Here is a 12,279-nt window from a genome sequence, read left to right on the forward strand (position 1 = left end):
TTTCCCGCTTAGTTGCCAACAGTTTTTAATTGGGACATTTCCCACAAAAACCCAGATTTCTGGCTTCTCTCGAGAAAAATCAGGACAACTATCAACATGAACTACAACTCCTGTGTGTCCTGAGAAGCAGGGAGCTCAGTAACCCCTCAGTCTTGCACAATACCCTGCCAGGCCCCTATGGGCTCTCACCCCACCGTGAACACTGGGGGACCTGCACCCCAACAGCCTCATGACCTTGCCAGGCCCTGCCTTCCGACCTTCGGTCTCCAGCTGTACGCACTCCCTCCCACACCCCCTGTAACCATCTCCTCTTTCTCCTTAGGGCCTCAAGGCCATCCAAGGGGGTTCTGGGTCTCCAGATTCCTGATCCTTCACTTGGATGGGTCCTTTCCCTAAGGGTCGTCTTTTAGTTCTTAAAAAATTGCTTTATTGGGTGCCTGGGTGGCTCAGTTGGTTAAGCAACTGCCTTCGGCTCGGGTCATGATCCCAGGGTCCCGCATCAGGCTCCCAGCTCCGCAGGGAGTCTGCGTCTCCCTCTGACCTTCTCCTATCTCATGTTCTCTCTCACTCTCTCTCCCAAATAACAGTTTTTTTAAAAAATTGCTTTATCAAGTTAGAAACACACACTTCGGAGTCCTGCATGCAAGTTCTAGCCTGGTTACACACAGCGGTAGCGCTGGGTGTCCTTGGGCAAGTCACTTAACCTGTCTGAGCCTTGGTTTCCCCAAATGGGGATACTAACGGTCTCTACCTGCACGGGTAGTTCACACGAGACAACATGGAGCTCCACCCCTGGATCACCACACGTGTAAGGGAAACCAGGGCTGAGATGATCATTATTTTAATTCTAAGCCTGCCTATTCAAAGCGTTTCTAGTCCTCTCCATCAAAAACAACAGTGAGTGATCAAAACACAACCGAAAGCAAAAACTCCCCTGAGACTACCAACCTCTAAATTACAGAGACGACGCAGAACTGATTTCTCCTAGCTTTGATTAAAATTTGAATACTTTCTTCACTTTGCTTTAAAAAAAAAAATAAAAAAATAAAACATAATTAGAGAATGAAATATGACATAGAGGACCAAAAAATGAAGTAGAAAAATGGGAAATGTCAAAACAGTAGCACCAACAGCTTAAAGGCTATCCATCTTCATTCTGCCCGCTGCACGGAGTCAGGAGGAGAAATCTCTCGGGGGGGGGCCTCCCCTCCCTGCCAGTCCTACCCGGTCCTCAGCCCACGGGCCGGCCTGGGTGTAGGGCCTGTCTTCTCCCTCGCTGCCGGCAGTGCTCGGTCTCCTGGGCGTCTCCTCGCTCTGCAAGCTGTAGGGGCTCTCCGGGTCCACGTCAAATGTCTCATCTGAGCAGAATATGGCCTCCAGGATGAGCTCATCGGTCGTGAACAAGATGGTGTCTCCAAAGTGCTCTGGTGCTGGATGGGATACCACAGAGACAAGAAGAGTCACCTGGCCCCAAATCCCAGTGGTCTGGACAACAGGAACCCAGACCATCAATCTCTGTGCTGTAAATCCCCACCCACCGGACAGCTCCTGATTTGGGACAGGAAGCCTTCCTTGTTATTATTCACACACTTGCAAGTGAAATTCATATGCCCGAGGAACCACTTAGACCTAATGAACGGATCTAACGTAACGAGCGTCATTGTGATCCGTCGGGAAATGAGAGATGCTTCTTAGGTGTGGGGGAGGCGACTTAGCAGATGCTGTTGGGGCCCCACCCAGGTGCCTGCTGATCCCTTTTTGGGGGCTGGAGGCTTGCCTGGAAGGGCGTGGGAGTTACACCCCCAACCCGGGGAGCCCTGCTGCTCTGCCTTAAGGCAGGACAGATCCTGCAACTTATGCTCCAGAGCTCCCTTTGGGATCAGGGTGAGACTCAGCCTCCCCCAACCACTATCCTTGCCCGGCGTCTCCCGGTTCCTATGCCAGTGCGCCTCCTGGCACCAGAGGCTCTCCTGGGAGCACCCCCTCAAGAACTCGCTGCAGAAGAACTCCCCCTTCTCCGACTCAGGCGCTAGGGAAGCTGAGTAAGGCCGGTGCCCGGGGGAGGGGTGTAATGAGGTCAGCTCGTGCACCCCCCACGTTGCACAAAGCGAGGAGTGAGCCAGGCCGAGGAAGAGGAGAGGCCCATCTGTCACCGGCTAGTTTCTACTCAGAGCCTCAGCGGGTAGCAGGTAGGGGCTTCCAGGACATTCTTATGGACATACTCTACCTCCCGTCAAGGTCCCCGAGGCCTTGGCGATTTCTCCTTTAAAGATGCACTGCGCGTCTAACAGCATGGTGATGTCCTTCACGCCACGGAAGGAATGTATCCGAGATTTATTGTAGTTCCAAATCCGGATCAGGGCGACTTGGCAAGGCTGCACGAAGTCTATGGAGATGGAGTGAGGCTTGCCCAGGGTGAAAGGGGCCAGCCAGACGTGCATGTCATCCTGGGTCCTGTTCACCCCGTCGATGAGGTTGGTGACCACGCGGGGGTCCTTCCCGTAAGCTGGTAAAACATTGATGTCGGGGGGGTCTGCACGGATGTTTGCGATCTGCACCGGCTCCCCCTCGGAACTGAATATTTCTATTCCGTTAAGGCCGACATAATGCCTGTCCCCCCACGTCGACTTGATTTCAATGACCAGGCGCCGTCCGTAAGGCAAGACGGGGATTTCGAAGTCACTGCCATCGTCCGCCTCTGCGGAGCTGTCGTCCGGCCCTCTCCTGGGCTCCGGCTTCTCCTCCTCCCCCGGGGGCAGCTGGTCACCGCGGCGGCTGTCCTTCTGCTGCCGCAGAAAGTCGTCCAGGATGTCCCCCTGCAGTTCCATGTTGGAGATGCGTCCGCGGTGGGAGCGGTCAAAGGCGCTGAGGGAGTCCCAGGACTCGTGCAGCAAATGCTCCTGCTCGCTGCACCACCGCGACCGCGGCGGCGTCTCGGTGGACCGGGTGTCTTCTGGAAGAACACAGGACAGGGGAAGCCCCATTAGTGGCCTGTGTGCAAGCAGGGAACCTTTATGGATGGTCCCAACTGGGGCGGCTCTCGGCTAGGTGAGGGTCACTCTAAGGGGGACATTCTAGAAATCAGGGTGGCTGCTCTTGGCTCTCTCACAATGCCTGGAGGCCCCATGGGCCTTGGACAGGTGGGATCAGGGTGTTCATCGTCTGCCCTGCCTGGGGACCGTTGGGACCACGTGTCACACGCCAACATTCAGGTTGGTAAAAAAAAAAAATCGATGACGCTACCCAAGTCTAGAATCTGGTTGTTTTGCCAAAAGCAAAGCAATTTTCAATATACCTTGGATATTCTGAGAGGGAGACCCCACCCCACCCCCATGCAAGCCAAGGGCAGACCTTTTTGCTGTCTGAGGACCTTGGCAGGAAGCCATTCTGCATGTCAGAGACTCACAGGACGGGTGGGGGTGGAGGAGGGGTGGAGGGGGCGATGCCTGAGTTAGCAACCAGCAGGGCGGGCTAGGGGGCTGTCGCGTCATGTGACTCAGAGGGGGTTTTCAAAGGCTGTCTAATGGCAGGTGGAATGCTCTGGGAAAAAAGCCTGTTACGCGCTCTCTGGGCTGCGGCAGAGCCTGGCCCAGGGCCGTGTGCGCCGACGTGTTAATACGCTCCTCTCTGGGTAGTGGAGAGAAAACACTTCCAGCTTCTTCTTGGTCCCCTGATCTTCTGAGTTCTCCAGATGTATTATTTTATAATCAGGCGAAAGTGCTATAAGGGACACCGACGACACAGGTCAGAGTGTACACCTATGCGTGGCTAGGCTGGCTTCGAGAACGGAAGCCTGCGTCCCCAGCACGTGGAGAGTGCAGGCCTGGCCCTCAGAGGGTGGCTCGAAAGGCCACAGTCTCCTCCTTGTGGAAGAGTAAAGCCCCAGCGGGCGCCCCCACAGTGGCCTGTCCTCACAGCCATGCCACGGCCAACTGCCACGTGAGGGTCATTCTGGAAAACCGGCAGCTGATGACACGGACGTTCTGTTTCTTCTCCTTTCATACTGGACTGTGCCCCACACTCCGTTTTCCGCCTGTCTCCTGGGGGACCTGGCTCCATCAATTACCCTCTCTCTCCAGAACCCTCCATCACCCCCTCCCCGCTGGCACCTTGCTCTCTCTCCACTACAGACACGCATAAATCTCTCCTACCGGAAAGAAAAAAGGAAGCCGGGCCTGATCTCGTGGCCTCCTCCAGCTGCGCCCGATTTCCTCCCTCCCGAGGCTGCAAGCCCCCGTGCCCTTCTGGCCTCCACCCTCCCTCAACACCTGCAACCTGGGGCCCTGTTGTGCAGTTACTGGTTTGGCCCACCCAAGTCCCACCTGCCCTTCTCCTGATCTTCTTTTGGGGATCACCCCCCCCCCCACCATCCAGATTAAGCAAGTGCTGACAGCATCTTCCAGGCTGGGAAAGGAATTACAGACCAGGGGCCGCTTCGATTGGCGCCTCCAGGTGGCAGGACCTTGGCCGTGGGTGGGCAGTGCAGGTGGTCGATTTGCTGCCCTTTGCGGGGAGCCTGCCTGACAATGAAGCCCAGGGAATGTGGGCCCAGAGATGGAGACAGAGAGTCCTGATGACATCATGTGAGCCCCTGGTTGCCGCCATGCCTGAAGTCAAACCCCTGGTGACTTTCCATCCCTTGCCTTCCTAAGAGTCCTGTAATTCCCACAGCCCTTCACTGAGCTGACTTTCTGCAAGTACACGGTGACTCTGAGTACTCAAGCTTTTTCTCAGTCTTCATGCTTGACACCCCAGGCAAAGCTCTTCCATTAGACAGTCTCTTGTCTGCCGGCTCAGGAGTGTTTGCACTTCTGGGCTCTCTCCATGGCTGCGACTGCCTGCCTCCCCATGCCGGAGCCCTCTCCTGAGCTTCTGCCTGACCCCATCTGGTCCTCTCTCAGTAATACCCTCCCTCCTTGACCTTACCCTGCCAGCTCCTGGCTGCCAGGTAGGCACTGCTCCGATTTCTAGGTCAAGTTCTGGCTTCTCTCTCCTAGCCACGACCTTCCAGTTCCAAAGCCCCCTCCGAAGGTGCAGACATACCCACTGTGTGCCTGAAAGGGAACTGGTCACCAACGCCTCCAGCTGGCTTGTTGTCTCCATTAGCTGGGAATGAAGATCATCTAGTTCCTCGCCACGGCCTCCCCCAACCGGCCCTCAGTGTGGTCCTTCTGGCTTCTCTAACCTCCCCTCACACCTTCTCCCTAATGATCAGCTCCACTGTGTGGGCCTTTCTGTTCCACGGACACGAGTCTCTCCTCTGCCAGTCACGCTCCTCTCTTGGACCTCCGAGTGCTGGTCCTTCTTGGCCTGGCCTCCTCGGGGAGGACTTCTTTGTGCCACTCCCTGCTGTGTCCCAGCGCCTGGCATAGAACGTGTGGCACAGATGTGCTTAGTCCACGTCTGCCAGCCCAGCGATGGACGGCTGGCAGCATCATTGCGTAGCGCCTGGGCTGAGGCCTGGGCGCCGAGGGACTCCCCCTCTCCACCTGTCAGCTCTGGTACACCTGTCTTCCCCCCTCTCCCCACTTCTCATCTGCCATTAAAGAAGACCCCAGGAGTTCCTTCCTTTCCTCCAGGTGTGAGGTCTTTAACATCTGGCAGAAGGAACTTCCATATGGATCGTCATGACATCAGTTTATTGGTATCTGATTCGCATTGACTGAAATGAACCTGGGTTGGTCTGTACGTGAGCCGAGGAGAGTGAACAGACGTCGTCTGTCAGGGACCCAGCCTGTGTGTCTTGGTCTGGGTGGACGAGAGAGGCAGGACTCTGTTCTCATTCTGTGCCTGCTTTCTGATTTTTTCTCCCCGAGATGTATACGTGGGGTTCTGAAAGCAGAGAGGTGCAGGCTTTCTCCTGGACCTCTTGGACGTGAGAGCAGGCTGGGGCTCCACGTTTCCCTCTGTCTGCAGCAGAACACACCACTTGCCAGTCCCCAGGAGTAGGAGCTTTGCCTTGTCTGTATCAACATTCCTGCCCACTTGGAATGCTTGGCATGGACATCAGAAAGCCACTCCTTTCATCTGCAGTCGACACAGTCTGGGGGAAGGGGAGCCGCCAGTATAGATGACTTGTACTAGTATAAGGTGACTTATATATATAAGGGAGCCTTACAACTACCCCTTGGTGGAGGTAAAAAGGAACTACAAAGTTCAAAACTCGAACTTGTAAAAATCAACGGCACCACCGAGAGACACATGCTAATCGCTCCTGAAACGGGAAAGGAGAATGAAGGCAGGGAGACACAACAGAGCTACGTGTGTTCACCGTGAACAGGCCTCCGGCCGCGGCCGATTGGACGGGGGGCACACACCTAAACCACCTTGGCCAATCAGCGTCTTCCCTGAGACTTTGGGAGCAAGAGCCATTGGGGGGAAAGGTCACTCTTGGGCTACGGGGCATCTCCTGTCCTGTGCACAGAGCAGAGAAAGCTGATCTCATGAAGAAGAGTGTGGGAAAGTGGCAGAGGCAGAGCCCAGCAGCCCTGGGGAGTGGGCTGGGAGAAGTCTCCTGGGAGCCCACTGGCTTTCTGCTTCTCCCTTCCAATTTTGGGCGATGGGCAGCTACACCTCTGGTCTCTGGAGGTCCTGCGCTCGAATGGGGCAGGTGCAATTTTATTCACCTCTAGCCAACGGACCCCTCATGCAGACACTTCCAAAATGCAGATGACATTACAATGAGATGCTTTGTTGGACAAAAGGATTTCTGGGCTCTATCCTTTAGTGACAACAGGACTCTGGCCCCAGGGAAGAACTCAGGCAGTCACTCATTCTACAAGCATCGTTGGAGAGCTCGGCCGGCCGGCGGCTTTCCTGAAGGGCACGGCTGTGGGATTTGGCTCTATGTAATGGGTAATTTAAAATTTCTAAGCAACTTTCCTTTTTAGCATGACTGGCTTAACAAGCATTAAATCTCCAGGGCTCAGTTCTCAATGTGTCATTAAGCCAAGCAGCGAAATGCCTGGAAAGAAATTAAAATGAGACCAAATCTTCTGAATGTGGACAAGTTAGAATAACACCCATCACCTCGAAGGTCCCAGAGGTTCTGTGGGTCTGTTTACCAGGAAGGCCCCGGCTTGCCTGGCTCTCCCCGGTGGGGTGGCTGCAGAAATGGGGGGTCACTGGGTTCAAGGCGTGGATGCTGGAGCAGGATGGCCTGGGTTCAGATCCTGCTCTAACCCTTTCTGGCCACAGGACGTGAGCAAAGTTACCTAAGCCTCACATTTTCTTGATCGTCAAATGGGGCTGGCGTGAAGATGAAATCATTTTGAGTAACGTGCCTGGGTGCAAGCCTAGCTTAACACAACATGCCACGCATCCAGCCACCGAAGTTCCTTCTTTACACCACTCCTCCCACTCTGCAGAGGACCCACGCCGCCTGCCGAGCACCTGGGTCTGGGGGACCCCGATACAGATGAGACCCAGTCTCTGCCCTCAAAGAGCTTCTCGGTTCTTCTGCTCTGCCCTCCTCTCTGACACCGGTCTCACGGTGAGTGGGGATGGGCAGCAGAAATGTGTAAGGCCGGGGAGCCTGGAGGCAGAGGGGCGGGGGCGGGGGTGCGCGAAGCTCTGCCTGGAAGGGAGCCCACGGTTTACGTGGAAAGACGCCCTGAGTCCGAGGGACGTGCCCTACGGGACTTTGGGGGTCTCTGCATGTCTAAGCGTAGACTCTGGCTGAGTGCAGACCATAGAGGTCTGTCTTCTGGACGGTAACAGACCAGATGCTGACCGGATTCACTAGGGAACAGATACGATGGCTTCACAGATACACCAAGAGGCAGAATCAGGGAGTGGGGGGAGGGGCGACGATCACGGGCAGTTACCACCTGCGGCCGGCACTGTGCCAAACGCTGCCCATGCAGACTCCCATTCTGCCCTCCCAGGAGAGGGGCGTGGCTGGCCTCATGTCCCAGATCAGGGAACTGGGCCTCGGAGGGATTTCAGAGCTCGCCCCTGTGTGGGTGGGTGATGGGGAACGGGGACCCAGGCCTAGGTGGTCTGCGCTTGCACGGCGCGGGGTGGGGCGGAGCTCCGTTCGGAGGACCTGGGATCTGGGGCTCCCGGGGCACTCCCCACACCCCAGCCTCCAGTTGCTATGTGACGCCCTCCCCTCATTCATTCCTCGCAACACGGAGGGGCGGGGAGGCGGTTCGTTCCCATTTTACCGAGGAGTGCACCGAGGCTCAGAAAGCGGATGTGCCCAGCTCTGCAAGCCCCAGCCTGGAAGGAGCAGAAGCTGGATTCAAACGGTCTGACACTCTCCCGGGAGCCAAATCCGAGTGCAAATATTTAGAAACCCAGCCTTTCAGATTCCTCAGACAGAATCCACCGCAAAGTTCACACACCAGGTGAGTCCTCCCAGCAGATTTTTTTTTTTTTTTTTGACCTACATAGTGGTTTAAAAATAATCACAATCTGCTGCCAACACTGAAGAATCACATCGCACACTTCTGATTTCTCTTCACAAAAGGAGAAGGGAGACCTGGCACATCGGCCTGGCATTGCTGAGTGCCAGAAGGCATTTTGAGTGCAGTAGCAGCTGCCCGCTTTAGATGGGCTGGCCCTCTCCAGCGCCGCAGTCCTCACCACTCCCTATAGTACCTACCATACCCAGGCAAGTGCCAAGGGCTGGTTATCGTCCCACTCGTGTTACGTTTCTGACAGTGTGGTGGAGAATACAGTGAGGTCACTAGAGACCGATGTTTCCATCAGAGGCGGAATAACAAAGCCTAGAGTGGGAAAGTCACGTGGTGAGAAAAATGGGCAAAGGGGAAATAACTTGGTGGCAACGACAAGCTGAGACAATGTTAAGATGCAGAAGGTCTTGCCCATGTGGCTCATCGCTGCCCCCTCCGTGGCCCCGAGACCACGAGTTTGTGGCGACTGGTTGAGAAGACCCCCCAGCGCCCCCCAGCTTCCCAGATGAAACAAAGGTTTGCGGAGCCAAATGGTATTGTGCCAATCAGCGGCCCGCACTCAGGGACAACGGCACCCGGGTCTGAAGGCTTCTCGAACTTACCTCTGCCGGTCGGCGGGCTATCACGGTGACTGCTGACGAGGGGGTCCTTCCTCGGGCCCCGCCTCCCACTCGCAGGGTGCTCCCTGCAGGCGGGCTGGTTAAAGATGTCAAAATCATCACAGACTCTGGGGGTCACCTGCTGGGCTCTCCCCCCATCGAGGACGTTCCAGCCGTTTGGCCGCCCTGGCTCACGCCTGGAGCCTTTCTCCCTGACCTGGGCCTCTCTGGGAGCCTCCCCCACAGGGTTGGTGGTGGTGTCTGATCCAAGTCCGCCTTCCCAGTCCAGCGGCTTCTCAGGACTCAGCCACAGCGGTTTTGGCTTCCTGCCTGCCTGCTTCCCGCCCTTCCCTGGGGCAGAAGGTTGCAACCATGATGGGGTTTTCGCTGGCGGCTCGGAGACTTTTCTGCTCATGAGGTTTTCCAGCTGTTGGGCCAGAGAGAGCTCTGGGTCAAGGGGGGGGCATTCCACAGGCGGACAGAGCGGGGGAGCCGCCGGCGCACCCCCCGTTGAAGCTGGGGCTCCCGAGCAGCTCGCGCCTTCGTCTAACTTGGACAAGCTGTCCTTCGCGCCGTCGGGAGGATTCATTTTTCCAACAAGTAACGTTCCCTGGGAAGGAAGCTTCACATCCGCTCCGGCTCCGGCTGGAGGCGAGAGCTCCTCGTCTGTGCCAGCCATCGTGCGGGCCTCTCTGCTTCCTCCCAAGGGGGCACCCGGGGCCCTTTCCCTGCTCTCGTCCTGCTCCTGTTTCTCGCCAACTGGGAAGCTCTGGTCAGCCGGGGCCTCTCCACCTCCTCTGTCTAACATGCCCTCAAAGATGAGATTTTTATTGACGTAAAGCTTCACGTTCTTGGCACCGATGTCAAGATCCTGAAAACACAAGATTGAACAAAATGAAGCGGCATGGCATCAGGCTGACGTATCAAAGTCTGGAAGGAGGGGATCAGAAAGAAACATGTGGGATGCTAGAAACGCGAGCTTTAAAAAAAAATAAAAAACGAAAAAACAAAAACAAAAAAAACCACAACTGTAGCGCCCGGGATGTTAAATAAAGCTAGTGTCATTTCTGTGTGAACCCTTCTGTGCTCTATAAATCAAAGGATGCTCACACACGGCCTGATTGCTGCCTTCGCACCGTTACTCCCTGCTGGGACACTGGTAACAGCCTGCTAATTGGTCTGCCTGCTTCCTGTCTCTGGCTGCCTTCAACCTCAACTTCACATTGCCAGAGTTCACTCTCTGCAAGAACAGAGCTGGCCCGGTCCCTCCCCTTTGTGAAAGGCTTCTTGTTCTTCACTGCCTGTTCTTTAATACATGGTTCCTGGGACCTCTGCCGTTGGGAAAGCCTGATGTGCACGTGAATTGCAGAGCCCCTGATTCCATGGGTGTCCTATGTTGGGTGCCCTGAAAGCAGAGCCTGAGGCAAGGGTTGGGTATAGGTTGCTTATTTGGAAGCTGTTCTCAAGAGGGAGTAGGGAGAATAAGATAGGGCAGGAGAAAACCCCCCAGCAGTTTTTGAGTTGGGCCCTGCGGTACACAAATGGAGCTCCATCCCTCTGGGGCACTAGCAGGGACTCACAGAACGCACCTCCTAAGTGTCCCTCCCAAAGCAGGAGGCCGGGGTGTTTATCCACGGACCCCTTCCGCACTGTTGATGATTGCCCCGGATGCATGGACTCCCTACCCCACAAGCTGAGGGCGCTACTGGCTTTCGCAGAGCAGAGACCTGGAAGCCCTGGAGGTGGTGCCCTGTGAGCACGCCCAGGGACTGTCCCACCTCAGCTGCAATGGCCAAGGGGACATGGTGTGGCCCTGTACTTGCAACAGGGTCTCCGGATGGTTCTTTGGCACATGGAAGGCGGAGAACCTCAGGCCGATGGGAGGCATTCCCCAGTCCCTGCCATGACACACTTACCGTAACCTTCACGAGAGGATCCCTGGCTTAGGCTTCCCGCCCCCTCCTCCCCACAACCCTCGTGCCCCCACGTAGGCATTGAATGTTTCCTTGTTCATGCTTAAAATATCGTCAAGCCTCCTCCCTCCACTAGCCTGTTTCTCCATTCCCCTTTAGAGCAAAACTCTTTCTTTGAAAACAGCTTGATGGAGAAATAGAGTCCGTACTGCAGACAGTAAGCCGTGCGGGTTTCAGGTGTACGGCGTGGTAGGTTTTAACATGAGCATATACACCACAGCGTATTATCTGCACAGTCAAGCTCATGAGCACGTCCGTCGCCCGCAGAGGCTCCTGGTGCCCCCGGGAATCCCTCCCTCCCTGCTTCTGCCGCTCCCAGGCGTGTCCGCGTCCCGTCACTACAGATCACTCTGTATTTTCTAGAATTTTCATATGAAAGGAGTCCTGCGCTGCGCACTCTTCTTGGCCTCAATTCTTTCACTTGGCAGAAGTGAGGTTCGCCGTGCTGTGTGATTAAGAGTTTTATTCCTTCTCATTGCTGAGGAGGGGCCTGTTGTGGGGGCGCCCCCAGATTGGTCTGTTCAACTCTGAAAGCCACTGTCACGGCTGCTCCTCCGTCCTTGTCTCTTGGCCTCGTCCCCGTGAGGCTTTTGCCCCCACTTCTATGTGGGTCCCTCCTTGGCAAGGGCACCAATTGCCGGCGTGGAGAAGCTTCCTTGTTAGTCTGGGACGGTTCGGGTTCACCCCTGTTGTCCTGCAGTAATCACTCATAACGCCCACTTTCTATCCCCTAGAGTGTCCTGGTTTGGAGATCCGCTGGGAGAGGCTCACGTCCTCAGCTGGGGCTCAGTAGTGTCTGTGCAGCGAGTTACCCGCCTTCTACAGATTTCTTTCCGAGCTTCTGGGCCCTGTGCTCGCCCAGTTTCCCTCCTGCCTCTGGCTCTCACCGCTGCAATGCCAGGGGCCTTCCTGTTCCACTGCTTCAGGCTGCCCCAGGGCTCAACCCCAGGCCTCCGGATCTCCCCACACCCTTCCCTGGGGGAGGGGGGTTCTCATCCAGGTCCAAGGCCCTAAATTACCATCTTCCTGTTGACGACTCTTGGTTATTTTTATCTCCAACCGAACTCTCCACCAAGCCGTGACGGTGAGACCTGTCTTCTGTGATATCAAATAGGTGTCTAAACATTAATGTGCCCCAAACAGGATTCTTTTTTGTCTTTTAAGATTTATTTATTTAGGGCACGTGGGTGGCTCAGTTGGTTGAGCGACTGCCTTCAGCTCAGGTCATGATCCTGGAATTCCAGGATCGAGTCCTGCATCGGACTCTTAGCTCCGTGGGGAGTCTGC

General features: G+C 55.7%; 1 protein-coding gene across 4 annotated transcripts in view; it reads right to left on the reverse strand.

Annotated features, from left to right (window-relative positions):
* The window catches only part of KATNIP (katanin interacting protein), a 172,676-nt gene that overhangs the window by 23,118 nt on the left and 137,279 nt on the right, over nucleotides 1-12,279 (reverse strand). For all 4 annotated transcript variants that reach the window (XM_045072506.1, XM_045072505.1, XM_045072507.1 and 1 more), the window contains exons 16-18: nucleotides 9,023-9,890; nucleotides 2,228-2,953; nucleotides 1,225-1,430 (exon numbers count right to left, since the gene is read on the reverse strand). In XM_045072506.1, the coding sequence (XP_044928441.1) occupies nucleotides 1,225-1,430; nucleotides 2,228-2,953; nucleotides 9,023-9,890 (1,800 nt within the window). The remainder of the gene's footprint in view (nucleotides 1-1,224; nucleotides 1,431-2,227; nucleotides 2,954-9,022; nucleotides 9,891-12,279) is intronic.

This window comes from Mustela putorius, unplaced genomic scaffold (genome assembly GCF_011764305.1).
Source record: "Mustela putorius furo isolate JIRA1106 unplaced genomic scaffold, ASM1176430v1.1 tig00004039_pilon_pilon_pilon, whole genome shotgun sequence".
Classification (NCBI taxonomy): domain Eukaryota; kingdom Metazoa; phylum Chordata; class Mammalia; order Carnivora; family Mustelidae; genus Mustela; species Mustela putorius.